At 39.5% G+C, this 27289-nt stretch overlaps 1 protein-coding gene across 1 annotated transcript in view; it reads right to left on the bottom strand.

Annotated features, from left to right (window-relative positions):
* LOC143153538 (metabotropic glycine receptor) overlaps nt 1-27289 on the bottom strand; it is a 203546-nt gene that overhangs the window by 147857 nt on the left and 28400 nt on the right. Inside the window, exon 2 of the mRNA XM_076324882.1 lies at nt 9229-9412. Coding sequence (XP_076180997.1) covers nt 9229-9412 — 184 coding nt within the window. The remainder of the gene's footprint in view (nt 1-9228; nt 9413-27289) is intronic.

Below are 27289 nucleotides of genomic sequence, written 5' to 3'. Positions count from 1 at the left end.
TTTACCTAGATAATTATTCGAATATTTTTTATTATTTTTCACGTAGTATTTTGATGATAAACCAAATAAATCTTATACCAATGGGATCGTGTCGTTGCCCAAAAAGTGGAAAAAGATTGTTCAAAGAAACGACAATTACATTTTTTTATAAGTTTCATAGGTAAGATTAAAATATTACTTTATGTACTGGAAAAATAAAAGGCACGAACTTACGAGACGACCCAATATTTACATTAGTAATGACCTCACCGATTCCAGGGACCTTAAAGTGTGTTAAGGAGAGGTTTACGATTGTCACGAAGCCAAAACAATGTGTCTGGATTAAATCCAAGTTGGTCGGTGTCAGAATACCATCCAAAGACACTAACAATGGTAGTTACTTTGTTACATACACAATACGGTGGAGTCTCTAAAATCCCAGTACAATTGTTTAAATATTTGTATTCATTCTTAAGAAAAACAATCCGCCGTTGCGAATTACTCTCACGAATTGAGAGACTTATTAAATTGAATTTTCGACGAGAACATTATTAAATTTTTTATTGCATTGAAGTCTCATTGTTGAGAGACTTATTGAATTGAATTTTCGACAAGAACATTATTAAGTTTCTTATTACATTGAAGTCTCGTTGTTAAGAGACATATTAAATTGAATTTTCGACAAGAACATTATTAAGTTTCTTATTACATTGAAGTCTCATTGTTAAGAGACTTATTAAATTTATTTTCCGACAAGAACGGAATCACTGATCAGGCTCCACCTTATTAATTACAGATTAAGAAACTGTTAGTCAGAAGTCGATACGGAATACGTTCCCGTTTTGTTTCTCCAAGCTCCGTAAAATAAAGGAAAACTAACGGTTGGCTGTTTGAAAACAGGTTCCTCTGTTCTGGTCGGAGTGTTCTGTTTTGCCCCGACTGGTGGTTTCAAAACAACATTACACCGTACCCAGTTATCACGTCGAATAAAACTAACAGATTATAAGTGGCGACGACAGCTGCGAGGGATGCAACGAAACTGGCTGCCAGCCAAGATGCGTTTAGCCACATTCCCTGAGAATCTCCCTGGGGATGCACCGTCATGAATGTAGCAACGTTAGTAATACCAGAGAAATCTTATTATCGAACCGCCACGCCGACCGGAATTATTAAACATTCGATTTACAATGCAGATTTTTCGTTCGAACGTTCTGCACTTTCCGTAAAATGATGCAACGCATACGTACATATTATATTTCCCAGTCGAAATTTTCATAGCCATTAGGTCCGTCTTTGACTGTCCACGTTACGATCGAGAAATGCAATTTACAATTCGTCTATTTTAAACGATTCGGTACCGACGTTGCTAACGAACCGTATTTCTTTTCCACCTTCGTCGTTCATTTTAAACCTTCTATCGCAATTATCGATCCCTTTTCACCGTGATCGCGATAGTCGACTATAAAGTATTAGGGAATTTGGAGAGTGTTCGCGCGTCGCTAGAATTTTAGAAGAATTTTTTTACTCGTTTATGATGTTTCGCAATTATCGAGGTTTTGTCATTGACGGATAGAAAAAAAATGTGTAGAAAGAATTATGTAATTGGTCGCGTAGAGAACAGATCGATAAGAAGAAATTGTGTGCTCTACGAAAGGGTGATATTCAATTTTTTAAAAAATCGAATAAAAAATCTTGAGTAATGGTTAAACGGTTGAGTAACGTTAAAATTATTTGGTTTTACGATACGAGGTGATCAGACCGTGGAACAAGCTATACGTATTTTCTAAGCAAAAATTAATCAACAGGATAAAAATTGAATTCCAAATCTTTTATAGTTACTTGCACTTGCGTTGAATGAAAATTACTTAAATGGAAAGTTACTTCTTCTCGTTAAAATGAATATAAAAGTATTTGAATGTAAACATTAAAAACGTAATACTTTATGTTAGGAAATATTTTATTTTAAAATGCCCCTTTTTTATACGTTGCCTCGTCGAACAAAAATTTGTTCACTCCTTTGGTCGAACCTCGAAAGGTTACGTCGATCTCGTTTATCGTAGAAAATTTTTCAGGCTCTCGTATTTTCCTTTGAAAACCGAATGAAAGAAAATCAGTTCACTTCTTTTGCGAAATTCTGCGTAATTATAAGGATTTGGCACGAAAACTGAAAAAGTGTACCCTTTTCAGCTGCTTTTGTACATTCTCTAAATTTGTTTCCGCAATATGAAATGCACCGTTGCACCAAGATCAAAAGATAGCCTATATCGCTGCATTTAATTCTTTCCCGTTTGCATATTTTATCCTGTACATAAAGAAGAGAACTAACTTTTCTTTGGTACATTTAACTGCGTAATATTTGTTTCAACTTCCCTGGAAAATATTCGATAGACCGAAGAAACGATCTTACGTTTAATCAAAGAAAGGACAGAATTTCAAAATTAAGAAACATAGAAATATTTACGAGTTCGTCGAAACACCCTGTACGTGTATCTGCATAATTATAAATACGTTGAAAGAGTAATTATTATTCAAAAGGATAATACAACAATCTTCGCATTCTTCGCGAGGTATTGTCTCATCGCCTCTCAATAAGGACGCAGTTTCGTGTATCACCCCCGAACCTAACTGTCCCACCACCCTAAACTCTACCATCCTCCCTCGTTTCGCTCGCATCGAGCTCCCACCTCGAACGTGACTTCCGCAAAACGAGCCCACTTCCGTGGTGCAGCAATTACAGCGTGGAGTACAGAGCGAAAACCGAAAAGAGGCAACTACGACGAACAAATCCAAAGGAAAAATTTGAAGATGTAGAAAAAAGTCTTCAAGTCTTACAATACTTGTACAAGATGTGCGAAGATTTTCATATTTTCTTCGATCGTCGTACAGAAATCATTTATAGCGTCCTGAATCTAATTTAAATTAAATCCGAGGCAAATTTTGCTTATACATATGTAAGATCAGTGGCTTAGATTCGAGAGAGAATTCTGTTGGGTTAGTTCTGCCAGATGTGGAATAATTTACACTAGGACAGACCACGTTTGGTAGCTGTAACTCGAAGAGTTAGATGTTAGAGATGAGCTCGAGTCAAGTAGGTCTGGGTTAGGTATATCTATCGTACATTTGTCCCAAGACCGAGATACAGGTTTCGGCTGGACCAAATTTAGGGTAGTTCGAGTACAGTGCACGCTAGATTAAATTGAAAGTAAATAGTACTTGGTGAGGTTAGACTTGGATCGGACCGGTTACGTCCGAGCCATAGGTAGGACGGTAAAGGTAAGAGGTTCTAAAAGTTACGGAATCGTAAAATCGAGGTATTTCCGAGTTTCGTATCCTTCGGTACGCGATACAACCACAGTCCAACTTTTTTCGTACAAAATGGAATTATACTTTCCCTCTACTTCGTGCGACATTTCTCACGACCAGGACAAAATCATCCTTAACGCTTGATTTAATACAAATCTGGTTTCGATAAACGACTGGTTTCCACTTCCTTTACAAAGAAATTTCATTCAAATTCCATAGCGTATTATCGAAAGGCTGTAACCACTTTTCTGTTTCCCTTTCGTAAATCGATCTCGGTTAAGTTTCTTGGAAATACGATATCACCGTGTACCGAAAACGTTCACGTGTACACATCCGACTACACAGATTCCGTAGAAAACGTTCGTCTCTGTTTACCAATTACCAAGGAAACAATCTCAAAGGAGAACTTTCCCGTAGCGTCCAATAACGGAAGTTTAATGAAAGAACGTACCGGTGACGATGCTGAAATTCCCACCGTGAAAAGTAAATATCCACGATCACGGTGTGGAACAAGAACGAGCATCGTTCTGTCCTCAACGGCGACCCGTTATTTAGGAATTCGCGTAGACCGATGTTGTACAGAAACGGGGGGAACGGAGCAGTACACACGGAACGCAACCACAGCCGACACACTCACGTTTCAATCAACCCTCCTCAAGCCCGGAAGTCACGCGACGTTGAAATACCACCGGCCTGAGAACGCAACAGACCGAATTCTCGCATCTGTCGGCGAACCGGTGAGCGTTACACTCTCCTTCATTTTACCCGGACCGCTCAACTCTACCACGATATATTTATGGCGACTGATAAACTTTCCCAGCCTCGAGGGTGGGGCCTGATGTTCGTCACGGTCGACGAATTGAACAGTGTTCAACCTCGACTTCCGAACGATGTACACCGTGCATTTGAAGGGAACAACCGTGATAACTCTTGGACAGTGTACGTCGTGTGGACGAAAACGATTCCAATCTAACGTTGTACGGGGAGTGGTCCCAGAAGTACCTGACCTAACCAAGAAAACAAAAAATTTGGGAAAAAATTATCTCTATTCTCTACGTGTACATTTAAGGCGAACACCTGTGATAACTATTGGACAGTGTACGTCGTGTGGACGAAAACGATTCCAATGTAATGTTACACGAGGTTGGTCCTAGAAGTACCTGGCCTAACCAAGAAAACGGAAAAAAATTTCAGAAAAATCGTTTTTATTTCTCTAGATAGTCTCCTTCTGGATCGATACACTTTTCCCAGCGATGTTCAATAGTTACGATACCCTGTTCATAGCGAGAACCATCGAGCTCTGAGAAATAGCCATTAACCTCAGACTCCACCATTTTTTCTTCCAAACGAATACTAAACAACTTAGCGTCGTCAACCTTCAAACTTAAGCTTCACAAGGTCGATACTTTCTATTTAGTCGTTCTTTTCAAACAACTATCGCCATCTATACGTCAAGTCGGGTACTTCTGGGACTGGTCTCGTACAAGGGTGTTCCCAGCAAGTAGGACAAATTACATCTAACCATTGAATTTTAATCTGTTAGATTTTACTATAGTCGTCGATAGTTTCCGAGATTCGAAGAAGTCACTCTGTACAGTACCAATGAAAATAATTAATTATTTTCACGCGTTAAAAACAATTCAAACGCGAAAAAAGAATTAAAAATTGTACCCCAATGTCGTAATTTATCCTAAAGTATCAAGGGTGAATAAATCCTCGGAAAAATTCGTTTAAGCTATCATCGACCACGATGCTTCGGCTTACTTACGATCGAGCCAACCAATCACGAGCTGCCGTTGAAAGCTTGTAAACCTTTCGAGCAGTCAGAAAGATAATGCGGGATGTATAAAAATATTGGTCACTTTTCATAACTCGAAGATTGCCTTCTTTCCAACCACTCCTTAACCCAGAAATTCATTATTTCAGGGTATAACAGGTATTTAGCGATGGGCGCAACATGTTTGCACGGATTTGGTCACAGATAGAGTCGAATCGATTCAAAAGTTCTTCAATTTATGATTCATTTAAAGATCTTCGAGATGGAGACAATTGTCGCGCGTTTAAAATTATTTAAAATACTTTAAACGTATTGGAAAAATTATATAAAGAAAATGCAGTATGTATTTTTTATTATTTACGTCCACTTGTAACAGAATTTGTTTTAGTCGACTTATCGTATTGTTTAAATATATTTTGAAGTTTGATTTAAATTGATAACAATTAACTATTGAAATGAAAACAATATTCATTGAAAAAACGTTTCGACCGTACAAGAGCGACGATCGACTTGTCGTATTGTTCGGATATAGTTTGAAGTTCAATTTAAATTAATAATAATGTATTTCATTAACAATTGGAATGAAAACGATTTTCATTGAAAGAAATTTTCGACCGCACGAGAGTTATTGATTTCGAACGACATCGCTCGAACAAATCATCGTTCGAAACGACTCGTAGCCATCGCTTGAAACGAGCATCCGAAATTCCATCGATCAGGAAGGCAATTTAATCTCAAGCAGCGAATGGAAATGAATACCGTCTTTTTCTATGCGCATATTCCTTCGATATATATTTCTATTGATTGATGGCGGCCCGCGGCGGATAGATAAAACACATATATGGACACAGCGTGGATGCGCGATAAAAATGAAAGCGTAGTACGTCAATAAAACCGTAACGTCGACAGAAATTTCTCGTGGACCCTTTGAGGAAAGTTGAATCTCCGAGCTCCAGCACGAAACATGTATTTTCTCGCCATTTCAAACGCCCATGATCGTAATCATAATCAGAGCTCCTCAAACTGGTTGAAAATCCAACGTGTTTCCTTCTTTCTCCAAAAAGGCCTGAGAATTATTTTTATGAACGAACACTTGACACTCTTCTCGAAAGAAAATTAAAAATAATTAACAATTATTCGATGGTTTTGGTCTCTACGCGTATACCTTAACTTTGTTTCGTACGTAGCTTCGTTTATAAATTTATCGAGAAACGTAAATCTCGTCCTACCTTTTCTTCGAAGTCGTGTGACTCTAATGTTGAATATTTTCCTACAACAATCTCTAGATTCTTTTCATCGATCATCGTAGAGGATACGAATTAGGATTGAAAACGTTTCGATAATTATATAATCAATAAATGTTCTTTTCTTCGTACATGAAACGCGACGATTATTTCTAAATCAATTGAACACCTTTGTAAGAGGAACGAAATGTGCTGTATTGTTTATTTCTCGAAAGAAAAAGAGAAGGACCTTCGTTCGAAAAGAAACATTACGGATGCAAACAAGTCACGTTGACCACCTTCCAAGATTTCAAATAGTAAACACACCCCTCGAACAAGGGTAGATAAATATTGCCAATTTACTCTCGTATAGTAATGTAAATACAGCAAGCCAAGTTATTGGTTTCTTTATCATGACCATTTTGTATAGCTTCCGAATGAAGCTGTTTTAATCCCATGTTTATGTAACAGTTTTCCTTATTTTCCTTCGTAGAACGCAATAGTAGATTCGATCGTTTAATTTAAGTATACCCTGTGCATTCACGATACTTTGCCTTTGATTAATTGAAAGACGAATAGAGAACACGTAGTTAATGAAAAATAATACTAACTTCACTGTACCATTGTTTTCGTTCAATTTTTAACGTACTGCGTATTTGAGATTTTCTACATTTTATTAATTCGAAGAGAAACAGAGAACACGTAGCAAAATGTAAAAAATAATACAAACTTTACCGTACTATTGTTTTCATTCGGTATTCAATACACTCTGAATTATTTCAGACACCGATACATTAAACGAAGTTAAATATTTTAATTAATTCCTTTCTTCTCTATATTAATTTGTATCGTTGAGTTTCCATTCTCCGGAGAATATAGAAGAAGTACAAATCGTTTTTCTTCGAGAACGAACGATAAATAATTCGAGAACTATAGCACGCTAAATCCACATGGTTCTGGCACAATACGGAGCTCAATTGATTTAAAGGTAGAAACACGAAAATAATGGTCTATTATTTTCATGCTAAACTTATTTACCCTCGCACCTAACCGTTCGAATCGGATAATAAATAATGGGGAATTTTTCATAAATTCTCTAGCGTGCTGTTAGTTCAAAATTGAATTCCTGAGAAACGACACTAATCTTTAACAAAATGAAAGAAAAGATGAATCGCTGTAATTATCATTCTCCAACATCGACTCAAACTTTGACGTAACTATCGTGTTTATTTACGCTTCGCGTTGAATCGATTAGTAGTTCTGTTACCGGCTTCTTCGTCGATTAATTTCCACAGTATTTCTAAATACTGTTGTTATTAAAGTTTCGGTAATAGTTTTAAGCCATTTCGAAAATCGAACCCAGTACGTGTTACATACAAATTTTTCACGAACGAATTTCTCTTGGTATTTTCGAGCAGTAACATTCGATACACATGAAAGAACTCGTTTACTTCATCCATCGGCCGGAAAATCGGGAAACATTGCGAGCTTGTTTCCCAAAAAATCCGGTAAAATTGTAACATTTAAATTTAAACTGCCAGGTTGCGAGTACGTCTCGTCACCTTGAATTAAAACAAACCGCGAACAGCGTTTTAACGATACGCGGGATCATTACGATATGTTAACATTCTAATATTTGACAGTCGTTCGAATAAACTGCGAGAAATTTTGATCGAACACCGAGCGCTTAAAATAAAAATAAAATTAATTTCCCCCCGTTGATTGGATCAAGAAAACTTAAACGTCACATCGTCTGTTCGATTATTTTCTATTAGATTGTTTGGAAAGTCAAAGAAAAATTAAAAGAAAGTTAGTTTTCTTCCATTTATTATATCAGAAAACTTACCATAAACGCACAAAATTTAAATCACAGACAATGGCATCGTTCGTTTATTTTATACAAAATACTCTAGAGCGAAGTAATGCTAAAAAGAATTCAATTTCTGACAGAATCGGTAAAAACGTAGCAATTTTTACCAGAAAAAATTAAATTCTTGAAATAGACTCGATCGAAGGTACAAAACCATTGTGCAAGAGGTATAAAAGCTAAAAAATTTTTGCAGTTCTTTTTACAGATTATTTCGATATCGACAGTGATTGAAATGGCGCACAATTACGAAAACTAAATCCATTCGTAGAACAAGTTCCCCGAAGACTCCGAAATCGCATCGAGTTGGGGACGTATTACGATTACTGACAAATGTCGTGACACGAGCGACACACTGTCATCGTAGAGTCGTGACTTCGCGTAAAAACTGACCTTTAGCAGACGACAGAGAGACACAGGCCGAGAATGAGAAAGAGTAGCGACAAATTGGCTGTATTCCCCCAAGTTGGCACGAGCGTTGGTAACTCTATTTATTGCAAGACGAAAGAAAGAACACCCTCGAGGGGAATATGGTACCGCGCGTAAGTAGAATGTGGACGACGTTGAGTAAGTTTTCCTTGCAAAGGCTGAATGATAACGTTCGACCCGATACCACGAGTACGATCTTCTTTTCATCGCAGAATACGCGAACGTACGCGATTCGCTGTACCAAATTTCTTGTAAAATATTATATATCCCGTATATAGCGACGGATGAAAGGAAAGCGACGAGGAGAATTTTTTCGTACGTACTCGTTTGTTTCTCAACGCGGGTTTTTTAAAATACGAAGCATGTCGTAACATTCCTGAGATATTGATACCGAGATTGAAACTCGTCGAATGACTATACGATTTTTGTTCATTGTTCGTCGCACCGTGCACCACCGTCGCGTTACGACCGATTCGAGTGCACGATTCTCTCACCTGTGACTTTTTAGCTCGTAGGACACCGGCCAACTCCTGATGCGTCAATAATATATCGTTCGTTCTTCGAAATCAACGTCGAACGCTCGGTGAATATTTCTCGTAAATTCGTCGAGGAGAACTCGGCGAGGTCAATTCGAGTAGTAGGTCACTTACTTGAAGAAGTAGGTGTCGTTGACGTAGCCGAAGAAAGGGACGGTGTAGGTCAGCATCCAGATATTCCCACCGCCGCAATCGTAGTAGGGTTTCGACCATCTGCCATCCTCGTATCTCACTGTCAGGATCTCGTCGTCCTCGCGCTCCGTGTGGGTGGTCTCGTTCAATGTATACGTGTGAAAACCTACGAAAGAAAGGGAACAGAGACGTCAGTGGATCCCTAAACGCGGGGATTGAACCCCACTTCGGGACAAATACAGACGACCGTCGCAAATCCATAATCATGGACGACTCGATCATCGTTTGAAATCTGTTTGCCTTTTATCACGACTGCGACCCAACCTAACCGAAATTCCAACGAAACTTACCCAGACTTCCCTCGTACCGGGTCCGATTCTGACCCAGACTCGATTGTCCTTTTAATCTTTATCGTACCAAGGACCACCTCAGCAATCCCAATATACAGTACGTTTTTACGATATCGTTTTATAACTGTTGGAAATATGTAGCTTGGAATTTTTTTCCTTGGATAGTTACAAATAGAGTACAGAGTGATAATGGCCATCAGCCAAAATGGCAAGTGTTTGAGTCACGGTGACACAGGTGTGTCACCGTGGTGGTTTTGATAAGTTTGTCACGATTAATCGATGTTGGAACAAAAATAATATAATACAGTAACGACTGATGTAACAATGAAAAAGCTATGAGTCTTTTAAGAACCACCTTGGTAAAGAACATCGATCAACCCACCTTGGTAAACTAAGGGGCAAACCTTTCTATTTCTGAAATCATCTTTTCAGTGAAATATTATCTATCCACTGTGGACAATGTTTTGATACAGTAAGCTCTGCCTTCAGGCATTGAAGAAAGTCAACGTTCAAAAGAAGCCTACAGGAAAAGGGAGTATCAGAGTTGTATAAATTGTATAAAATACCAGACTACGGTTAACGTAAATACGAGAAGAAATACGCAGCTTTCGAGTCGAGGACGAAAACTCGTAAGAATAAATAAAACATGGACATTTCGATCCATGTATTGTCAGTTTTATTTTTAATTCGATTTGTAAACATTTGTTACTCACTGCTGCACTCGTCAGCAGTGAAACAGAGATTTTCCCACAATTGCAATGTTCGAAACCCTGGAACCCTGGAGGTCTTTCTATAAAGCAAGAATTAACTATACATCGGAGGACAATTCAGTCTCGACTGCTCATTATTTATTCAGTTTCGGTTTCCTTCCTCTCTATCGTCGTGGTTTATTCCACGCGTCTGAAGCTTGTTTCTTTGGAGCCACTATTTCCCCTTGCATCGGTCCTCCTCTTTAAATCTTCTTCTGGCACGAGTTGAACCCTGAATCCGAGTCCTGATATATTCCCTAACACGAACCGTTCCCGAAACACAGTGGCTCCCAAAAGTATTTGCACTCTGCATCACGTGGAAATTCTTCTTACCTGTAAGACCGATTTTAATGAAAGTTTGCGTGCACGTGGAACACGATAGTGCGTACACAGAATAATCTTTTTATCCACGGGAAATTACTTAAAAAATTGTGAAATAAAGTCTCGAAGGTTTTAGTGCTTTTTTTTAATGAAACTTTTCTTGGGACTTTTTTGCAACAGAGTGACAGAGCATTCTGTTGATTTTCGCGTAACTTTTTCTTGTCGTTGTATTCTCTTGATATGCGAGAGAAATGTAATCCCTTGGTTACGCTAGTTAGCGCGGTATGAAACGGTTATTATCCTTTCATCGCGGTTGTCCCAAGTATTTTACTAATGGACAACCGAAAGGGATTATGTTCCTTTCATGGAAAATGTTCCAAGAGGAAACCGAATAACTTTACCGCTAAAGCAGGTCGTTCTGAATCAAAATGTCGTATAGACTATTTATTCTGGTCCACTTGTTTTTCATTTACTTGAAAAAGAAAGATTCTACGTGTACATAATTGGAACAGAGTAAAGTCGTTTATTTTTTTTTTTTTTTGACATGTATAGACAAAAAAATAGGTGACAACAGAATCATTTCTTAGTCGAGAAGATTCGTCTCTTTAACGATCCTCGGTTAAAATTACTTTCGTTCGAAATATTCACATTCCAGTTCCAACTGGTTCACCGAAACGAACTACCAAGAGAGAAGACGATGTCCCTTTCCCGGTTAAAGGAATGGCAGTTCACCGACACGAGAGTTTGGCATCGTACCGCGGTAAGTAGTCGTCTGGCCTACCCTATGTTTAGGAAGTCTTCCGGGGCGATAATTCGCGTGGAACGTGTCACGGGCAGCCGGCTCCGCTCGGCTCGTAGTCGACGTCGGCTGCTGTGAACGCAGGTGCGATAAAACGCAGTGATCAGCAGTGAACCCGTGAAAAGGGGCAACGGCGAATCGGAGGTCAGGATTCCAGCAACGTAAAGTTATCACCGCTCGGGAACGTAACGCGAAGTCGACGAATGAAGACGACACTGTCGAGCCAGCTAGCCAGCCAGCCAGAGAGCCAGAGAGCCAACCAGCCAGTGCAAATAACGTTTCTCGCATTCCGGGGTGGCGCATGGTCGATAAAGCCGAGCAATTTCTTCTCGGACGGAAGCCCACGGCAAATAAGACCGTTATCGTAGACAGGAAGAGACGAAAGGAAACAACGGGTTCGACGTCGGTTATTTCGTTGATCTGGTCGAGCCCTCGCGAGATTTTCTACGGCTTCGCGCGTGCACCAGGGTGCCGGCATTTGTTGGCACCCGCTACGGCCGCTCGCAGTTAATAACGTGAATCGGGGCCAGTGACGGGCTTCCGATCCGTTCCATTTCGAAAGCAATTCGTTCGCGGAACGCCGACGCACATCCCTGAAACCAGTTGCTTCGAGCCCCGAACGGAGAAACAACGAGTAATGATAAAACGAACGAAACAAGAACAAAAAATGAACCATCGTCGCGCGCACTATTTATCGAAGAATAAACGAAAAACAACGACAACGCGATAACACAGTTTATCTCGACGAGCGATAAAGCAACCCGGTGATTAAAAAGTTTATGGAAACCGTGACCGGTGAGCCGGTGAATCATACTTTTGTCCGCGGTTTTTTCACCAATTTCAATCGTACGAATTTTACAAATTTTCACGAGGCAATGCTTCAACCGTGACGTTTCATAAGCCTTCGTTTATTCCGCCGGGTAGATTTTTTATGGGATACGAACACGCATACGAGTAAAATTTTTCTCTTATTTACAACTAATCCTTTGGAACAGACTTTTTTTTTGCGCTACGGGCATTCGGTGTTGCGTCGAGAGAGCGTGCTTTCAGGTTGGAAACGAAGAGGTGTTAGTTTACACAAGGGGTTAATGAAAATGTGGTTTGTTTTTCAGGATCAATTGCTCGTGCAAATCGACGAATTCCTCCATTTTGCGAACCGTGGCTTCGTTATCGTGCACCCCTCTTTCTCGCGTGTGTGAGACCACATCGGTAAAAGTTAACCGTTTATGAGAAATTGACAAATGGTTTCCAAGCAATTCCATCGATTGCTACGACTTTATTTAAATCGATATGGAATTTTACATCCAGTTTCGAATCCTCTTCAATGATTCTGTAAACGTTAGGATAAAAGAAACGCCCATTACAATTGTAAGGTGAGAAAAGTTTTCTCGCGTAACGATGAATTAAAAGAACACTCGACTAATTTACGAAACGACTGATCTGGAAATTATTTATACGTTTGTGGATTAACTTTCGCGCAAGTTTGAACCATTTCTTTCTTTTAAGTTCGTATATACTACGAACAACGTTTTACAAACGTGTTAACACGGTTAACACTTTGTATAAAGGCTTTGAGAACTGGCAAGCGTTTTAAGAGATTAAAGCACTTATCGTACAGAAAAAAGGGAATTGCATACATACACGGTCCTGAATTGTACTTCGCGTATTAAATTTATTTTTCGAATAAACCGCGTAGCTACTCCAATCGAGTTTACGTAGAAAGACTTACAAAAAGGCTTTATTCGCGTCGTAAACGTCTTTTGTATCACAAGTGGAGAGAACGTTCCGTAGTATGAAATTTGTAGACCAACGTGGAACAGTAACTGCCTCGTTCCGTACATCGTGACTGGTTTTAGTTTCAACCGCAACGAAGTTAAAGGGTTAAACGCAATCGAAGAGCTCGTAGAGACCCAGACCCCGTCTTAAATCCAACGAGTAAACACAAACCTGAGAAAATCACGATCTCCCGTTAGGTAATTACCGGTAATATTTATTTTCAGTACGAAATGGTACACCATCTAACTTAATTGTAAAAAAGTACGGGACGTGCGCCAACGACGCAACGAAACAAGCATTTGTAAAAATAGAACGTTTCGACCATTATCACGGGCAAAGGGAAACGCGTTAAGAGTAATTTACCGGGTGCAAGAATTATTCAAATCTGGTATACCGTGTTACGATTCTTACAAGTATCGATGAACGAAATTGCGAAAGAAAAGTGCACCGTTTTATCATTCTACGATTTGAAATATTTAAACTTAACGTCGGTTCTCAAAAACTTGGGCGTGGAATGGTTCATTCTCTATAATCGCTGATAAACTTTGACGTCCCGTCAGAGGAGACGTTCGAGTGATACGCTAGACACACGATGTCCCTTCGTAGGGGACAACCGAGTGCAAAAGATCAATTAAACATCGTCACATTCACACTGCTCGAGAAAACCGTAATTCGTCGATACACTATCGTTGAAATGCGATAAAAAGCTCAAAGACGTTGATCTTTCGTACCTTGTCTCCGATTGGTCTCGTTTCGTTGATCAAGTGAAAAATCCACGAGTGAAATAATAACCTTTCAAGCTCGATGCGATTCAGTGTACGTAAGGAGAGGTTCCGGGACAAATGCCATAAACAACGAACCTAAATCTCGCTTTGTTGCGCCGCGGTTACGTATTGCTCCGACGAACCTGGTTGCTTGGTAAATAATATTTCTCATTTGCCCGGTAATAGGATTCTCGGATTGTGCGCGGGGTTTGGGGGGGCCAATTCGGGCCCGCAAAGAAACGTTTCCTTCGTGCTTACCGAGAATCTCGGTCACGGTTTTCTCTATCGCGAGCACGTGGAACGGAAACAAGAAACCTTAACGAGAAAAGAAGAAAAAAAAAAAAGAAAAAAGAAGAAAAAAACCGCTGTCTCCACGGAGGGGAATTGAAGTACACTTAGACGCTCGGAAACGGAAATGTAAACCAAAGTTTCCGCGCGAACCGCTCTTTGGCTCGCTTAAATGCAATTTAAGGCGGCGCTAATGGAGGCCAGGTGCCGCCTGTTTGTTTACTCGAGGTCCTCCTTTTTCTTTACGCACGCGAAATATTCACCCGGTAGCTTTTTCGCGCGAGAACGAGGATTTCACGGGACGGTTGTCGGACAGGCTCGTGAGTTTTATTTCTTCTTTTTTTTTCTCTCTCTCTCCCCTCTCTCTATCCTTTTTCCTACTTTTTTCCCCGCTCGGTGCTTTCGAAGACCGAGAGTTTCACCTCGAGGATCCTCGGCCCCCCCCCGCAAAAGTCGACGACGCTCGTACTTTCTCGGCTCGCGGATTCAATCCGACTTTCTTCTTCCGGCGAAAGTTGCCGGCTTTTAATTGGGTCGCTGAACAGGGATGGTTCTTCGACCAGGGAATCGTGAAGTTTCCAACGAATTGAAAGATTTCCACAAAAGGAGGACTTTGTTCTTCTATTTGGATAAATGCATAGTAACCCCGAAGGGTAAATCAATTTTTAAACCCGTTCCTGTATCGACGAGGGTAACGGTGTCGCGTGAAGACGCAATGTTGGTACGAGGGTGGTCCCAGATGTATCCGAGCTAACAAAAAAAATTTGGGAAAAAATTATCTCTATTTCTCTACGTGTACATTTAAGACGAACACCCGTGATAACTCTCAACGTTACTCAAACGCTGCAACAAGTTCTCATAGTACTTGTCGTTGATTGTTTCTCCTTTCTGAAGATAATCGATGAAAATTATCCCACGTGTATCCCAAAAAACTGACCCTGTGACCTTGCCTGCAGATGGAACTGTCTTCACCTTCTTCGGGGTTACTTCTTCCCTTTCGGTTCATTGTTTCGACTATTTTTTCGTCTCAGGTACGAAGCAATGGACCCGTGTTTCGTCCATGCTTACGAATCGACGCAAAAACTCGGCTTTATTGCTGTGAAACCTCGCCAAACACTCGATCGAAACATCCTCACGACACTGTTTTTGTTCCATTGTGAGTAATCGTGGCACCCATCTTGTCCACTTCTCAATTGCCCAATTTCTCGTGTCGAAATTTTCAGTCAATATAGGATGTACAGTACTTTTTGATACGTTTATCGTGTCTGCTAATTGGTGCACTTTGAGTCGACGATCATTCAATGCCATTTTGTGGATTTTTGTCACTCGAGATAAGAAAAGTCGATGACTGTAAAAGAGAAGTGCTACTTCCCCCGAATGTATGTAAACGAGCGGACTAGTTTCGGTGACACATAAGCGGAGATTGTTATACAACGCAAGAGGGTAAAACAGAGAAATTGGCACGACTAGCGCAAATAAAAAAACAATAACCTAAATTTATGTTCACCCCTGAAAGGATATTATTACCCAAACAGGAACAAAACGCCACGATCGAATAAAACGAAGACTGTCCATTACTGTGGGTACCCTGCTCCCGTGTGAAAGAATTAAGAAAATTTATTTCAATATTTCGTATCTTTTATTTTTGTATTCACGAACTTCCAAATACGCCAGAGAAGAAAGAAAGAATATTTAACGTTGTAAAATTTCTCGATTATTTTTATCTATAAATATACAATTTTTCCCCTTCCAAAAGTGTTTGAAATTTCTAGTTCCACCTCCATTCTACTCGAAAACACGAAGAAGGTACAATCGTTAATTTCGCAAAATTCTAAAGAGAGTATCATCGAGGAAGAAAAGAATACTTAGCATTTTAAAATTACTCGATTACTTTCGTCTCTAAATATAGAATTTTGCCCCTTCCAACCGTGTTCGAAATTTCTGGTACCAGCGTAACGTTATTCGTAAACTCGGTAAGATCGATTCCGTTGTTCGGGAACTCGGGTGGACGTTTCGCCAAGTTCGGATGCAACTCGAAGAAAGACGGGAGAACGGGCGAGAAACGAGGGGATTGCCGCGAGACAGAACGATAAACATCCATTCGCGTTCAGCTCGGTAGCTAAATTTTCTTTAGTGCGAAGCGATTCCAATAAGGCCGGTACCGTTGGTATTTACCGCGAGTTCATCGGCGACGTACGCAGGTTGCGACGACGTCGACTCCGTATTGGCCGAATCAAACCGGAGAAATCCGTATCTATCGTTCCGCACCGTCACTTCCCGGCGATAACAAAACGATATTAGCGGGACGCGTGCATCCAGCTTAAGCAGGATTTGTCCTGCGTTTCCCCTATCGCGAAATTGGAAATGCGCTGCTCATTTCGCGCCGATCGGGCTTTTACTGGCTGCTTTCGTTTGCAAATGCCACCGCGCCGGCTATGGTAATGTGAATTAATTAAAAGGAGAACGTGCCCGGATTACCGTTTGGCTCGGATTGTCGGACTCGGAAGGACGATCCGCACTTCCGCCGGAGCTCGATGTTCTGAACATTGAATGGGACCGAATTTATGATACGGACGAAAAAGGAACGAGTGGGAGGGGGCTCTGCTTAGCGATTCTCGAGTATATCGAACACGCTCGATGGCAATTAATAATCGAGTATAGAGCACTCGAGCGGAGAACTTTAACCTGGATATGGACAAGAAAAACAATACTAGGGAATTTTGAAACATAGAAAGTTTCTATTCAACGCAGAACTTTGAGTTAGAAGTTATAGTCTCTTGATCTAAACATTTTAAGAAACAATTTATGGAGACTCGTTTGTATTTGTAACTTTTGGTAAAATATCCAAGTTTCTTCTCCTCTCAAAGTCTCGAATAAAAAATCTCGTTCGATCGTTGTTAATATATCTAACGAATATAAAAGAGCCATACATATTTTCAACCAGATTGATATTAAAGTGTACGGTGAATTATAAGAGTATACAAATTGACGGAAAACGATCTGCGTTCGTAGAAAGATCAATATTGAAATAAGTATTCGACGTATTTGAAGAAAAAAAAAAAGAACCGACTTGAAAATACACGCTATATTTTTGGTAGGTTCGATGTTGAAATATTTATTGGATCCAAGGAAGGGCCCGACTTGACAACCAATCTGTATTTCTGGTCAGGTTGGTGCTGGTACATTTATTGGATTTAAAACGATCTGACTTGAAAAGACAATCTGCATTTTTATCGACTTCGACGTTAAATTATTCATTGGATTCGAAAAGATGTATGCACCTCCAGCGAGGTTCAAGTTAATACGATTGTTCCATTCGGGGTGGTCCGCCTCGCATAAACAATCCGCGCTCCCAAAGACTGTAGTTAAAATGTCGAAAAATGGGCTCGAAGAAAAAAAAAAAAGGAAAAAGAAAAAAGAAATTAAGCCATCGACGACCTGGTGCATCGTTAAAGGAATTAAGGCCAACCGAAGAGTGGATTTTAAAATATTCTAAAAGGTCCGGTAAAGAAATACGCGACGCAGTTTTACGAGGGCGGGTTCTGATTTTCTCGTGAAATAATTTAACGATTGATTGTCAATTATCCGACAACGAAGCCACAGTCTAATTTAAAAGCGGAGAGAAGCGACGAGGAACAGACTACACCGGTTTAATACATCGACAAGAAAACATGGAATTAATCTTCTCGAGGGCAACGAGATTACGCTTCTCGTTCTTTTAAAAATAACGAGTCGCTTTTTGAACAAAAATATACCCTTTGCGCGGTCTCTTCCGCGTAAACTGGTTTATATTTCCATTAACTTGCGCATTAAAAGGAAACTTGCGCCAGTTGCCCACTTACCTAACATTTACTCGAGACACTATACCGGTACGAAATATGACGAATTAGGTGCACCTCGCGTCGTAGTATCGACACCTCGCGACGAAATTTTCCGCAACTATCGACGCGAGTGCAATTGCAATTGTGATCAAAGACACCGTCTAACGAAGTAACGACTGAGAACTGATAGGAACTGTGCAACTATTCACCCTAAATGAACAATAACGGGGTCAAAGGTGCATCGCGTAATCGTGCTACATAATGATCAGTGAACCTTCACTGAAGTAATATCTAGAATGTTGACTGCGTCGACGTTGCAATTAACTATCCTCGAGACACCGACTTTGGCATTAATTCAACAAACTTCCCGTCGAATCGACTAATACTAAGTAAAAAAAAAACTATCCGTTTCTCTCGTGTCACTTCCTTTTGTAAGGAGTTAATTAAACAAATTTCTCGTCGAATCGACTAACACTAAGAGTCTTCGGATCTCCAACTGAACTAATTACGACAAATCTATCGATCAGACTTTGCACGGTGCTTTTTCCCGGCAAAAGATTTCGAGGGAAATGATTACGAAGTTCCCGAACCGTTAAAGATCGCGATTTTTCGCAATACGCCTGAATAATTTCCACGCGTTCTTTCACCGTGAACTTTCCCACGATTAATTTCCCATCTGTCTAGCTGACGTTTGTAAAGTTTCAAGGGAATCGGTTCGACGTTTGAAAAATAGCGTAAAATTCAAATCGACCGGTGACGATCGGGACACCCCGACAAGTACAATGACAAACGAACATTTTAAATTAAAAGATTATAAAAGAAAACGACTTTCCCGCTACTCCGTTGATAAATTCGTCTGGAAAATCTGCAAGCACAGGGGAACTACTGATTCCCGAGGTTTGCGAATCTTCCATTTAGAATATTATTCAAAGAAACAGGAAACGGGCTATTCACCTCAGCATCCCCCGCGCGTCGTGTTGATCGAAGAAAAGAATTTACTCAGACGCGGAGAGAAATCGTACGTTCCAGGAATAATTCTTCCCTCAGCCCTGAAACGACCTACCCCTTCGATTCGTCTAGATTCCCCACATGCTTTAGAATTGCCAATTTCACCGAGATATCGGCATCGCGTGTCCATGTTAAATGCAGTCGGATCACTCTGTAAGGTTTACCACCCGTGACCACCCTCTCTGCTTTCCATCTCCAACCCCCGATACTTCACCCTTTCCGCGGTATTTTCTCCGTCCGTTCATCGGTTGGCCACCATTATTGGCTGCTATATTTGCGGAGGGAACATAAATTATTACTTGGACCGAACCGTTCGGGGGTTTCCACCCTCGTCATGACCGTCGACAGAAGCTGGTGTACTTGGCTGAACGACTTCGACCGGTTCCACTCACGTAAAGCTTCTTCCAAAGGAACGACAGGGTGGAGAGGAAAGGTCATCCCTCCGTAGTCCTCAGTCGAGACTAATCGGCTGGTACGCCAAAAGGGGGTAGGGAAACTCTTTCCGTTTCGAAATTCGAACGAGCAACAAATACCGATACTGCTACAGACACTGACCATCTTGGGATTGGTGTTCGATATCGAGGAGTATTACCGGACAAATATTTTTGACTCCGTATTTTTTTCAATCGTAGAGAAACTTTGTTTCAAAATTCTAGTAAACAAGAAGGTTGACCACCATTGTTGACCACTGTACTCGGTTACAACGAACGATAGGGAACCGATGAAATTTTCTAGTTGGAATCATTGTTCGTTGTATCGATGAAGAGTTAAATATGTCTGGTATTTTTTTTTTTTTTTTCATTTTCAATCATTTGAAAGAGTGCAAGGAAATATGTAGCAAAATTTGTTTGCTCAAAGCTTCGTTTATGGAGTAATGAATTTTGAAAAGTCTTACGATTCGTGTGTAAGCGATCAGCTGAGGCGTCTGACCATTACTCGTTGTTTCTACTTACTTGCTACTGAGAAATATCATTGGGTTGTTCTGGAAGTCATTTCTTTTTCCGAAATGGAGAATATATAATTTAATAAAATGTTTATGCACTCTAAAAAAATCGTGTTTCAATTTCACCAAAAAAAAATAACTGTGGTGCTATGTATCTGTTTTCTATAAACGTTACTATTTTGTATTTAATTAGAACCAGGTAATACGTATAATATCAAATCACTATACAGGAGTGTACAGGACAAAATTAAACCGTTTGAAAGGTTAGACGTAACAATAGACAAACAAAATTTTCCCGAGTCACTTTATAGTAAATTTCAAAGTCGTGAACGAGTGTTTTAACAATTACAATTACATTCACTCGAACGTAACTGTATTCGTCAATGTCTTCCGATACAAACGACAGAATTGCTCTCTCGAGAACCAACTGAACCTGATATTCGAAACTCACGAAACAAAATGCCGGACGGACAAGGAATTCATTCCTGGGATTAATCGAGCTTGGATCAATTAAACCTGTCGATTCCAACGTTCGAAGCGTTTTATACAATTCAAAGTCCAAATTCGCGCCAAACTAAGCAACAAAGTACAGCCTCGATCGTAATTGTTCGCACAAAGTCGCTCGTACACGCGACGAACTAAAATGGCTTGAACTGAAAAGAAAAATAATTTCATAAATAATTCGAGACGATTAAATTTGGAAACGATCGATGTTATCGATATTTCTACGGAAAAATAAAATATACTTCGTTCGTGCGTCTTTTTTAAAAAACGCATGAAAATGTTCTCTTATTATTTCTACAGTTGTGCAATATTTCGTACTGTCCCCTCTGAACGTTAAAACATGTTTGAATTGAGTTTTTGTTTTTGCACGTCGACCTAGTTCTAGGAATTTCAAACTTCGAAATTCGATTTCGATCGATCTAAATTAAGTACGGTAATTCCTCGAAATATCCTCGCTATCCAGTGGCTTGTTTAAATATATTTAAAGTACAAATTCATTTGATCCTCGTGCACGATTCCATAATCGATATTACAATTCGCTAATAACAGTTATGCCGATGTATAATTACACCGGAGTTTAATTACAAAATGTTCAACTCTTAATTCGAACGCAATTTGGCATATTTATACATTTACAATTATTGTCTCAGCTTCTGGAACCTTTTACACTGATCAGAAAGTAATCCTTTTAATCTGCATAATAAACTGTCTGTTTGCTAAGCTGTGGAATACATTGAGAATATTAAATTCCCCTGGTATTGACACAAGATGATATTCGATCTATATTAAACGCTACACCGTGTTTCAAAATATAAAAGCTGATTTCGAGGTTTTCTCGCGGGATTAACTCGCTGCCATTTGGCTGAACGGAAACGTAGAACTTTATCCGGGATTATGATAACAACGTGCTCTTTTTATAGTATCATGGACTATTGTTCCGGAGATAATCGAAAAAAGTAAGGGCTTAGTTTAGAATCGAGCCAAGTGCCGAGTTGAAAACATTTCTACGGATCTTTGGTACGATGGGATCTCTCCAACGTGCTATATAAATTATAACATCGTTACCATTACGGACAAAAATAAAATTATACGTTTTATGCTGCACACTACGTTCAAAGATAACGATTACACGGATATAAATATTTTAACTGTACGAACTGTGTTTATATATCGTAGCTACGAATCTGTGGAATTACAAAAACTCTAGTTTCTTTTGTTCGATGTATCGGTTAGATTACTAAATCATTATAGTCTACGGTTGGTGTTGATCAAAGTTTCAGGTTAACGGGGTAGATTAGCATATATCTTATTTCGTATATTAATATAGCCACCATGAAAGTCTAGCACTACCTATTACCGACGGGAGGAAATTGCATTTCACCCTAGATTTGCCAAAGGGCTTTGAAGATTTGTCAAAGAAGCGGATAGTAAAGTACCCTAAAAGTTTTACTTAACGTACCACTCGCTTTCGAATATTTAACTAAAATAATTCAGAGCTCTCGAGCAATTAATTAATCAACTTTGAACTAAACCTGCGCCGAATAAATTTTGTATTTTAGATTTAATTCACCGTGTTTAATTCGAGCGATTACGTTATACACTGTTATCCAGCTTTGGGGGATAGACGTAGATGCGTGACAGAGAGTGTCGCTTCGCGAGAATAAATAGAAATTTTATCGAACAATAACACTCGCGTCTGCTACTTATTATATTTGGTTGTTCGGAAAGTCATTTCGTTTTTTTTACGTATAAACATTTTACTAAATTATATATTCTCCATTTTGGAAAACGAAATGACTTTCCGAACAACCCAGTAACAACAACGAGGTTATGGATGATCGATCGCCATTCTACTAACTTCCAAGACCGATTCTTGCGATCTTCTCGGTCAGCGGTCAAATACCTTGGCCAGGTGCAGGACAATAATGTATACCGTCAACAAAAGTCCACTGCGCAGCTTTCGTCGAAGTATGAATTATTTACAACCGAACGAATTATACCACATTGTAACATCCGAGAAGAATAACACACTCCCAAATGGGAACGTGAGGTTACGTGAGTAGCGGTGCTCGGGCTGGAGTATTATAACTGAATAAATGATACCACGTTGTAACATCTGAGAAGAATAACACACTCCCAAATGGGAATATGCCGTGAGCTCGGGCTGGAGTACAACTTGTAACGAGATTCCTAGTGGGAAACGGTGACCTTGAGCGGCCACTTGATAGAGTGGTCACTTTAGTCGCGCGAGATTGACTCGGCGCGTCGCTGAGTGTTGAAATCTATCCCACCGTTAACTTTCTGTCCCGTCGAGCGAGACTTTACACGCCCCAATTACGTGTCACTAAAAGGGTCAGTTCGCAGCGCGAGCATCTTGCTCTTTTTTTTTTCTTTTTTTTTTTTACAACGTTTCTTACGGCCAGGCCTTTTAGTTGGGAAAACACCCTCGTAATAAGACACCGTTTCAAACGCGTATAAAACCCCAGAAAAATGATCGCGGCGCGTTGTTTCATCGAGGACGTGAGTTTTTAACGACGCTGCCCACTATTCCCTGCAGCCACGAGGAAAGAGCTTACGCGTCGTTCTACCTGTGACGTTCAACGCTCCGTCGTCCACTTTACGAGGGTGGTTCCACCGACACTTTCCACGAGAAACGAACCGCTTGCCTTTGAAAGTTCGAGGGCGTTCTCGTAGAAAATGGAGACCGTCTTTTGTATTTCCGATGTTAAGTCTGGTCGAACCTTTCCGGATACAACAACAGGAACAGATTCTTACCTAATTGGTCGGGCTTGAATCGATACGAACTCGTATGTTTGTTCATTTAAGGGGGCAGTCTAGTGGTCAATTCTTTCAGTTTTATGGGATTGTTTTTTAAGAAAAGACATTATTGCGTAGGGGATTTACCGCACAGTTCTCAACTATATTTAAGGAGTATATTCTAGGTTGTTACATATCGGTTAAAATGTTAAAATTTTGTCTTTTTTATACGTAAAGGTTGAATGTTCAAATTTTGTTTCTTTATACATATAGGTTGAATGTTCAAATTTCGTTTCTTTAATTAAAATTTGCAATTATTAAAATAGACAACTAATGGTACTCGTGAGTTAATTTACCCTTTCCCTATTTCACTCACGAGAACACGTATATGGCCCAATAAAAATAGTAACACGTTCACCAATGGTGGTTCTAGTATTAACCCTTCGGTTACGAAGATAGAATTTTTCTATCCTAACAGCTAAAGTGTATAGCACGTATCGTTGTGCATTTCGAAATTCCGTACTGGTAACCGTAGCATCTGTGGTTGTTCGATCGTCGCTAAATTCAGCTTCTGAATCTGAATATTCACTACATATTCGCTTATACTTTCAAATTGTTACACGCCAACATCTCTGTTTGTCGAAACTGTGGCTACGAAGCAACTGAACCGCATTTCAACAGAGTGTCTCTAATTACGTGATTCGCGTATAGACAATTCCAAAAATTTAACCGTCTCGACGTAAAAAATATTTTATAAACAAAAGACACTCGATCAGTGTCAAATTTTAAATACTTTTCGATAAACATAATACTAGCGACGATTCTCCTGAAAATTCTGAAGAAGTTTCAGATTCTCCAATTGAAGAATTACCGTTTGAAAAACAATTGGAACTAGCAATCGTGTCAGTCGATAAAAAAATCTCGATGATGCACTTACCGGTCGTAGAAAACTTTCATTCATTTTTCAAATTCGATTATTTTCCCGCTCCAATTATTCTCCGATTTCCAATCTACCGAATTCGAACTTCAAGCATGACGTTATAGCCTGATTTTCAATCTCGCCCGAAAAATCTCTCGATATTCAATGTTTTCGTTCCCCTTACACGGTTTTCCATTTTCAGTTGCAAAACTTGCAACGTGTCGGTACTGCACCGGCACGATCTGTACTCTGGTGAAAGAGAAGCGATTAAGAGTTTGCATGCTCCTGCTTGCACGATGCAAACATTCGCCTCACCTTTGTCAATAGACTTCCCTCTACCTTGCAGCGCTACACACTTACAAACTGTTAAACTGTCGTTGAATTGTTTAATCGTTGGTTTCTGCAACGTCGCCGTGCGGCTACAATTTTATCGAGACAGTTTGTAAATGGATACTTTGGAAAAGTTCTTACCGCTGAAAGTGAAAACTTCCCTTGCACAATATTCTTAATGGCTCGACTCTGTCGACTCGTCGAAGAAAAACATAATGCATGGAAAAGAGTCGTGTTAAGTATACGTTTAAAATTAACGATTTCGATCTTTGACAAGAACAATGATAATCTACGCGACTCGAAAGAAAACTAAAATTAAATACAATGAAAATTGACGAAGATTTTTCTTCGTAGTAGATACTTTGAAAAATTAAGCCTTCGAGGTGTAAACGTAAATACAAAATTAAAGAAAAGAGTAATACGTGAAATGACACGGTACAGTGGTTACATATACAAGTTAAATTGTATACTTGTATAATTGTACAATCTTCATACGACACACTGAACATAAAATCGGTTTTTTAACACAGTTTTTAAAAAAGTTATCTTGAACGCGTATGGTTACATTTTGAAAATCAATTTTAGTAATATACTACTGTACGTAATACATAACCAGAATGCAACGATAGGCATTTAACGAATTTCTTCGTTGGATCGACGATTTCTTGCAAACTTGAAATTTCAGGAAAGCATCTACAGAATACACGACGATTTCGTAACGATTTTTGCGATACGTCGCGCGTGGTCTTGTCGAGGTTGTACGGTTGAAAAGATTCGAGCCACTCCGACGCGGGAACGGCTGGAAAATACACGTCCACGGTACAGTTCGACGAAGAAAAAGTTTCGCGAACAACTTCGTATCGAACTCGTCACTCCGTGCCAATGTTCAATTCGGGCGCGATCAAGTTCGATGAAAGTTTCATCTTTTCATCGATAAATTCGTAATTCAACTTCTCGATGTAGAAGCGACTGACATTTTGTGAATTCTTTCGTAGCGTTCCTCGGCCCGTGATAAATCGTCGGGTCGGTGGAGAAAGATCGTTCGTCGAAGCAGTCGGATTAGAGATAATAATAAACGCTGTAACATCTTCGCGGTGGCGCCATCTAGCGTTTCGATGGCGCGACAACTGAGAGCGTACCGCGAAGAGAGGGGTTGCATAAATTTAACCATTGACCCCTCGCACGGTACAAATCGGTATCACCAAGTGTACCACGACTTTGTTATTTCAACCGGTGTGGGATATTTGCAATATTTATATACTAATGGGAGTTAAAAAAATCGAATTTTTCTTTCTTTTTTTATTTTCTTAAAATTTATAGCGCGTAGAATGTTACGTCGAGATGGTATTTCGAAATTCAAACATTCAGCGAAATTGCAGCGATAAATAAACATGTTTCACGTTTTTACTAGATTTTTCAACCTGGCCGACACGAAATCAACATTTTGGATAATAGTCTCTAGTTTAGAAATCAACAACGTCCTTTTACTTCAAACCTCCCAGTTCTTGTCAAGTGTAATGATTAATAAACGATGTTTCGCTAGAAGGAGTTCTGGAAATAGCGAATAACTTCGCCATTTTGTACAATTTTTACTCTCTAAAAATGATAAAACGAAGCTAAAAGTTATATTTATGCTCTTTGAAAAAGACTACATTGTTCGCTTAGTGACTACTTGGAAAAAAATTCGTAGAATTTACCCATTTTTTTACATCTCAGAGTGGTGTCCCGCCTTAACAGACCACGGCCCTATTAGCTCCGAAGAGTGTCTCGAAATCGATATTCAATTACAGCGTGGTTAGGAACCCATTTCTACCGTTTACCTATCCGTAGGAACGTTTCAAATTCGCACGTTCCGCGCATGAAAGTGTGGCTTTGGATGACTTGACTCGGTACTCGACTAAAGTCCAAACACGTCCTTACTAATTTTGATTGTGTCCAGAACTATAGCGCCGTGAGAGGAGCACGATGCTATCGTAATCCTGGATAACTGTGTTCGCGTTTCGCCAAATGGTGCAGATGGTTAATGCAGTGACAAAACCTCGAAACCAGTTTTCATATTTTTTCAACACCAATATTTAAGTACGAAATGCGTTTTACTTTTAACTACTAGTACTTACTGTATTAGTATTACTGCTATATTAGAACTACTAGTACTTACTATATTAGTATTACTGCTATATTAGAACTACTGGTACTTACTATATTAATATTACTGCTATATTAGAATTACTAATACTTACTATATTAGTATTATCGCTATATCAGAACTACTAATACTTACTATATTAGCATTACTGCGATATTGGGACTACTAATACTTACTACATTAGTATTACTACCATATTAGAACTACCAATACTTACTATATTAGTATTACTACTATATCAAAGCTACTAATACTTATCGCATTAGTATTGCTATAGGCTATTTGATATACAATAAGAAAATGTAACGATTCTATAGGAAATAATTAAACCGTCTTTATTTGCCGGGATTAAAGACATTACTAACCGATCATCGTAACAAGTTTCGCAAAGCTGATGCGATAATTAGACACGAATAAATTCATCGAGTCGCGTACGAACGATAAGTGGAATCTTTTCAATTAAACTCCGGTACACTTGTACCTCGGAATTATTAATCGCGAATTATAATTTTGATTGCGGAACAATGCGGAAGGATTAAACGAATTTGTTCTTTAAGCGTATTTGCAC

The sequence above is a fragment of the Ptiloglossa arizonensis genome, chromosome 12, assembly GCF_051014685.1.
Source record: "Ptiloglossa arizonensis isolate GNS036 chromosome 12, iyPtiAriz1_principal, whole genome shotgun sequence".
NCBI lineage: Eukaryota > Metazoa > Arthropoda > Insecta > Hymenoptera > Colletidae > Ptiloglossa > Ptiloglossa arizonensis.
Note: the sequence above shows the minus strand (reverse complement) of the source record. Positions and strands in the feature narration are given on the sequence as shown.